At 36.6% G+C, this 7684-nt stretch overlaps 1 protein-coding gene across 1 annotated transcript in view; it reads right to left on the bottom strand.

Moving 5' to 3' along the window:
• Positions 1-223: 223 nt before the first annotated feature.
• RYa (RYamide) overlaps positions 224-7684 on the bottom strand; it is a 69084-nt gene continuing 61623 nt past the window's right edge. Inside the window, exons 3-4 of the mRNA XM_065230600.1 lie at positions 1114-1357; positions 224-1048 (exon numbers count right to left, since the gene is read on the bottom strand). Coding sequence (XP_065086672.1) covers positions 997-1048; positions 1114-1357 — 296 coding nt within the window. The 3' untranslated portion in view covers positions 224-996. The remainder of the gene's footprint in view (positions 1049-1113; positions 1358-7684) is intronic.

The following is a 7684-nucleotide window of genomic DNA, read 5'->3' as shown; positions in this document are numbered from 1 at the left end:
TTGAAAATTACCACTCGGCACTACCGGCACTTAGTGTCTAGTGTAAGTTGTGCAACGCCAGCGCCATCATGTTGTCAAAGAGGGGTTTAAGTGGGGAAGTCGGCGTTGGCGGAGCTTAAGTCGAATAGGAATCTTGTTACACAAGTTTTTACAGAAATTTAGTTCGAGCCTCAACGTCCGTTCTCTGTGATTTAACTGAAACGACAAATAAAACCACAAAATCGAGCTTGAACAGCTTTCGTGAGTGCAAAGTTTATTTACATAGCAGTTTCCTTACATTCTGATGTAACCTCTTTCAAGAACAGTGCCAATATGGGTAGATTTGCTTTTATGTTTTAAATCACTTTAATTGATAGTAAATATACATTTGTGCTTTTTTATGGTTCATTTGTTGATGAACGAGGGGCCATAATCTGCAACAGTCAATCTAGTTAATAGTAGGTTTTGGCTGAATAATCACGTTGATTCTCGATAACAGTGTAATCTGCTTACAGTTGGTTTACTTTGCTGTCTTCTTTATATTCAATTTCACTTTACACATTTGCAACAATTTTCAAAAATATCAAATACATAAATATATATATACTTTTATTGGGGTGTAATATATAAACAATCCAACGACAGTCAGTGCATGTTTCCTTGCGTTGAATGTTTGCAGATGTGGTTTAACATTCTTTTGAATCGTTTCGTTGAAACTAAAATATAATGCGTGTACCCATTTGGCTCCCGGGATCGCTGAAGAGAAACCACCCAGCCTTGATCGTTGTTTGAGGTTGATCTGAAAAACAAACAAACAATAGCACAGATCAACTTCAAACAAGCTAAATCTCTCTTCAGCGAGCGGAGCCAAAGCTGCGCGACGTGGTCATTTCCGGTTTAATCATAAGTTGGAATATATCTTGTTAACATTGCGTGTGTTTTTGTGTGTTAAGCAGCGTGTAGGTTAAAGTTGGCAATCGGAACGGAGATGGTGTATCACAATGTTGACGGAGCTCTTTAGAGGTTAGATGAGTCCAAACTGTCGCCAAGTTGCTGGTCACGTTCCTTGCTGAAATTCAAAAAAATGTATATATTATAATGTTTTTCTAATTTCAGTTAAAGAGTTTATTTTACCCGTAGCACCGATACAGATTGGAAATGCCCGTGTGCAGACAAGCCAGATAGGTCAGTTCGGCGCCATTGTTGTTGTCGGTTTCGATTTCCTTCGTCAGCGTATCGGACCGCTTGCCGTAGCGAGAGCCCAGAAAGAAGCGATCGTTGCGTGGGACAACGTTCACCTGCCGGAGGTCCTTGCCACCGTACACGTGCGAACGTCCGTACCGGCTACCGACGAAGAACGGTCGCTTATCGTTGACATCTGTGCGGGAGGAAGAACGAAAATTGGCTTACAAATTGGCACATCAAAACTTAAAGTTTGTGGTGGGAAGTTCTTCGGTGGATTTCTTCAGCTCTGGTCAAAGATTTCCTAAAGCTTGTAGCTAGGAATTACTCGAAGTATATTTATCCTAGTAGTAGTTGTGGAATTGTCAGGAGAATTCACAAAAACCTCAATAAAACTCTAACGAGCCAGGATTCAAACAATAGAATTCATGGGTCGAATCATGGGTATGGCATAATTGACTATTCTAATTATACTTGTAGCTAATTGTTAATGATTAAAGACTCCCATCGCAATGAATGATTAATTTTTCTATGATTAAAATTTGATATTCTATGATGAATGAATAAATCTGTATTTACAATGATTAATTATTTAAAAAAAAATCTATGATGAATGGTTATGATTAACGAATAAATCTAAATTTACAATCATTAAGGAATATGATTAATGATTAAAAACTATTCTTCAATTTGTGGGCTTAGGGACAAAAGGTCGAAATGACAAAATGTCGAAAGGACAAAATGTCGAAATGACAAAAGGTCGAAAGGACAAAAGGTAGACCGATAAAAAATCGAAAGAAAAAAGGTCTAAACGGTCAAAAGATTGAATGCCGAAAAGCCAAAAGCTATATATATATATTCTGAAACTGGTTTTTTGTTACATCGATCTATTTCATCTGTTGAAACTTTGCACAGTTGTTTATTATTGTCCAACATGCCATTTTACATATTTGGTTCCCTAGTTTTGTACACGACTAACACTTGAAAAGGGTTTATGCAAAAATGATACGCATCAATAGAAAAACATATATCTTGCGAACGATTTGTTTGATTGAGATGGTGTCTTCGAAGAAGTTGCGGACAAGTATTATGCCTTTCAAGAAAAAATATACACTGTAAAAATTATATTTTTTTTACAAAAAAAAACCAAATTATCAAAAAAAAATATCAATCTTGAAAGTATTTTTAACAAAAAGCCCAATTAATTTCCTTAAACTTTGCTGTTCACAGTTTTTCAATCATACGCATGAGTTAAGATATAATTAATTATGAGTAAGAGATGGTATGGGAAAAGTATATTTTTCTGTTTGGCCCCATATACGGCTAGCTAGTTTAGCTAATTAATTATATCTTAACTCATGCGTATGATTAAAAAACTGTGTAAAGCAAAGTTTAAGGAAATTAATTGGGCGTTTTGTTAAAAATATTTTCAAGATTGAACACTCACGAATAACATCTCAAAAGAGTGAAAATTGCTCAAATTAAGCGACAAGTGAATTTTAACCTACGAGTATTTCGAAAATAACAACTTTGGGCAATTTAAGCATTATGAGCTTTTTAGTCTAGTCTAGTCTAGTCTACACATACACAGCCAGTACTTGAAAGAATCCTGGAAAATGATACATCTATCATTTTTCTTGTCATTATTAATGCCTGCTGCACATCAAGGATGTGAAACAAACAATAAAGCGGCCAGGCCTACTGTGTAGCGTTTAGTTAATTTTTGTGGAAGTGAATGTTTACCATGTCTACTTAATAAGTATAGACAGTGGTTAACATTTAATCCACAGGTAATCAAAGAGCGGGGACATACCGTACCAACCGCTCCGTATGCAGAATTTGAAAATAGGCTATATAAATTGTTGGGAGTGACAGAGCTAAGAAAGTTGATGTACACTCCTTGGTTGTCCGATCTCCTGGGATGGAACACAGGTATTTACCCCTTGTGTTCGAGCGTACAGTCCTCCCTCCGTACAAGCGTGGACGGCACTGCCAACCCACTGCCATCCCTCAATCGATCCAGCCGACGAAGGACAACAGAGAGCGGTGTGCGGACGTAACCTATACGGAGGGAATGCTGTATTCGCTTAGGTTATAGCGCCCTTGCTCGCTACCATTTTCTTCTAGCGGTTGGGACCTGAGCACTAACTCTTGTCCTAGCCCTATATGGCATATGGTTATAGCGCCATTACTCGCTTTCTGAAAAGAAAAGAAGGGAAGGGAAGGAGAGGAAAAGGACTTGGGAAAAGGAAATGCGGAATTCCTTTCCTCATTAGTATTTGTATCGTCAACTTTTATGAAAACTATATAAATCATTTTTCCTTGGTCAGAGGTATTATTACGACATTTGAATAAGATTGCCTTATCATTTGTTATTGAAAATTTAATGTTATAATGATCAACATAGCTTTGGATTATCCAATATAAATCGGTAACACTGTCCTGCAACCGATGATTTTTCTAATCCGAAAACTAAAAACTAAAAAACTTCATTAAGTTCCACTTTCACGCGACGTTCAATGGTTAAACAAGTAAACAAGTTATTAAAATGAAATCACGTACCCGAACGCAGTCAACAATGTATCTTAAACCGGATCAAGCGTGCGCCCTATTTTTCTAAACATTCCGACGCGTTCCGCCCAATATCTATCAATTACGTTTTTCTACAATAGTAGCCTGGGATAAATCCTAATTCGACCAACACGTAATTGTTGAAAAATTATATTCTACTTATATTCTACTGATATTAGGAGTCAGTAGTCATTAGGAAACCTGTTACTATATTACCACATATGTATCCATCTTTCATGAATTTGTTTTACGAACATGATTTAACACAACATTATTCTATGACAAAACTATATTCTGATAAAATTGGATCATTGCCTAGACCAACTATTGAAACTAAAGAACAAAACAATTGGCCACGTGTCTGGAATAATATTAACTTAAAGAACCTGAACTCAAATGAAAAATCTATTATTTATTTACTTTATAATAGGAAAATTGATCACAGAGCTCATTTGTATCGCATAGGTATTGCTGACAACCCTAATTGCTTATCATGCGGATTCCTCGAAGATCTTGAGCATATATTTTGTAAACGTTTTTCGGTCAATCAGTCATGGAACTATTTTATTAGACATTTACTAAACAGATTTGATCCTCGTTTAATGCGCTTCTTAACCTTTTCCAGTTTGATAGCTCCAACCTTAGAAGAGTTTAGCAGGGATGACAAAATTATGATTCTAAGAAAATTTGTTCAGTTTAGTCAATATATTTTGGAAACAGAACGACATATGATCTCCTTGCCTAGCTTCAAATTCTTCTTAGAAATAAATGCCTGTAATTAGTTAAGAATAGCTTAGCTTGTAAGACATTTTTATATGTTAGGAAGACAGAATAAAGATTTTATAAAAAAAAAAACAGACTAATTTTGACACATTTGACTGATGCAATTATTCATTCGTTCATTTATTGTATGTACTGTATGTATCTACAATCACACTCCTGTCTGGCAGTGGTCTGGCAGTGGTATTATGTATAAAATCTACCTGTAACCATTTTTTTTATGACTGCAAAAAGTTTGAACTCTGGAGTTCGAAGGTGATAGCTTTACCGTATACCCATTAGCCTATTTCAAGATCGCATGCTTCCGAAGATTTTGCTTACAATAAGCCCCGCTCCGGTACAGTATCGATGCTGATAATGTACTGAAACTTTCTTTAAAACAGTAGCGCAAAATTTGATTGGCGCGTATTTAATGATTTAAAAAAATATTTACGATAGAATTACCACAAAAATTAAGGAACGAGCTCATCAAATTAGTATCCAGAAAAGAACGGCACGGTTTAAAAGGGTTTAACCAATGGGAATCTTTTCTTTCCATGCTGATTTCACGGTCTAAATCACTAACACTGGCACAACACGGTTACTGAATACGTAAAACTGAACTGGACTATACATTTGGAAATAATTCAAACGAAAATTCTTCCGGATGGCGTAGCGCCACCAGCCAAAACGCTGACAGAAGATTATCGCAAAAAAATCCCGACAATCAATTTAAGCATTATGAGCTTTTTTGTTGTAAATTTAATGTGTTTTAATATTAACACTATTTCAAAGATATTCGATAATTATCGGTAGTATTTTGGAAAATACTTATTTTTTGCAATAATTCATAAGTTTTTTAATTATGATTTGCCCAGCAAATACACAGTATCAATTGGTATTTCTTTATCTAAACTACAAAATAAATATAAAAAAATAATTTAAAAAAATATATGCAATTTGAGCAATTTTAATTTTTTTTTGTTAAAAAAATATAATTTTTTACAGTGTATATTTTTTCTTGGAAGGCACAATACTTGTCCGCAACTTCTTCTAAGACACCATCTCGATCAAACAAATCGTTAACGAGATATATATATTTTTCTATTGATGCGTATCATTTTTGCATAAGCCCTTTTCAAGTGTTAGTCGTGTACAAAACTAGGGAACCATATATGTAAAATGGCATGTTGGGCAATAACAAACAACTGTTCAAAGTTTCATCGTAATCGTAAAAGGTCGATCCGAAACGATTTGCGAATGTGTGTGGGCTCAAAAGTAAAGATTGGATTCACTCAGTCTATTGCTACTACTCCGGGACTGAATAAAATTATCGTCAATTTCCTCATTTTCCGGCAGATTTTTTAGGTTTTCCACAGGAAACGATGCATGAGCATGAGCATAAGCATGATTGACCGCCCACGGTTGCTACTCTGGTATTGCCAGACCAGCTGTAATTACACAGAGAACCAATAGACGATGTGTAAAAACTGGTGATCTCGAATTAGGCAATACCAGCGCCAGCCGCGCCTAAACGCAGGTCAAGAAAGGAATGGGTAGGAATGTGTTGACGTGACACTCGCTTTGATGGAAGCCGAGGAGTCCTCTGCACTTCCACGAGGAATCACAGGGATGTTGGGTAAGAGGGTTGGGTTTGCAGCAGGGTTCGTTTTGGTAAAAATAAGCTGAATTGATGTCCTAACGATCGTATAACGCGAAGGAGCTTGGGATTGAACCCACGGTCTTCTGCTCAGTAAGCAAAAACGTTTGCTACTAGGCAAACGAGCTCCTTTTTAATCATCGAGTTGCTGTTATTACCATGTAGTCATATTAACAAATAAAACGATTGACGAATCTTGATGTGGATGGGCTTGAGATTAGACTCAGGATGTTCTGCTCAGTAAGCAAAAACGGTTGCTCTAAGGTCACCAAGCCCCTCATATCACATCATACCGTTACTCAAGTTGTTATAACTATTCAAACCCGGCACCGATGACAACGAAAGGTTTAGCAAAATACACGATAAACAAGCCATCTTACCATACATTTTTAATATGAAAGGACCTGGGACCGCGTTTTTCTGCTCAGTAAGCAAGCCAATGATAGAAGAGCAATAGTTTGTATCGTTTAACTCGATTTGTTTACATTTGTTACATTGGTCTATTTGAAAAGTGACGCGAGAATTGTTATTGTACTGATTATCATCGTTTTTGTATGTGCTTGATGAATATTCACTCTCCCACTATTCGCGTCTCATCCCACACGAAAGAAAAAAATCTCACCATTCGATTTGCTCACGCACCCACGCACAAAAACTCATCCTCGACCTGCAGCAATGGCACTCTTCTCTCTTCACCACTTGTTTTCACCGAATTTTTCCACAGGAAACCATGAGACAAATTTACTCATCGCTGAGTTCCTGCACTTTTGGCAATTATGAGTGAACTAAACTCAAATTTGGGTCGTCCTCATTCACCGTGCATTAATCCGATCGACTTGCTGTGATCACATAGCTGCAAATCCCACCACAAAATCACATTAATATAGTGAGGCCGATGAAATTCATATGTAAAATCATATAAAATTAACGTGATCACATAAATGTTATGGGAAATTCAGATGAATTTCATTAATTTTGATTATGGATGAAAATCATGTGCGTTTCCAATGGAAGCTACATGAAAACTATTTTCGGTGTAGAGCAAGCTGCGATTGTTTGTAAATTACCCAACCCCAGCAACCCGGTATTTCTCTAGGGAAAATCCACTAACCCCTCATTTTATCTGTCAAACTTTCATATCGATTCAAAACAAACATAGTGAATTTATACTAGAATAGGATACGTTAATCGATTTGCTTGGCACCAATTGACGAGTGCACGGATGGATTTGAGGTCACTCACTCGACAAAAAGTGACACAACAGCGGGGCCCTGTTTACTTAAAATGAACACATGAATAATGCTCGCATAACATTATGGATGGATTATCAATTTTTCTAAACAACTTGCAAGGTCCTTTTCACGAGAACCGAAGTATGCTTACGTAAACCAAGAGAACTATCAGGAAGGGGAGAATTTCTCCTACCCGATGGTGTTGTTAGTTTCGTATTCGGTTCGCGCGAAAAGGGCTTAACCTTTTTTGTGTACAAAAGTTGATAGGCCCGTTTCAAATGTTACGCGAGTATTATTCATG

The sequence above is a fragment of the Ochlerotatus camptorhynchus genome, unplaced genomic scaffold (assembly GCF_037179485.1).
Source record: "Ochlerotatus camptorhynchus isolate MF236.1 unplaced genomic scaffold, CSIRO-AGI_Acam_v1.1 ptg000330l, whole genome shotgun sequence".
NCBI lineage: Eukaryota > Metazoa > Arthropoda > Insecta > Diptera > Culicidae > Ochlerotatus > Ochlerotatus camptorhynchus.
The sequence above is the reverse complement of the archived record's forward strand: the minus strand, read 5'-3'. Positions and strand labels throughout refer to the sequence as shown.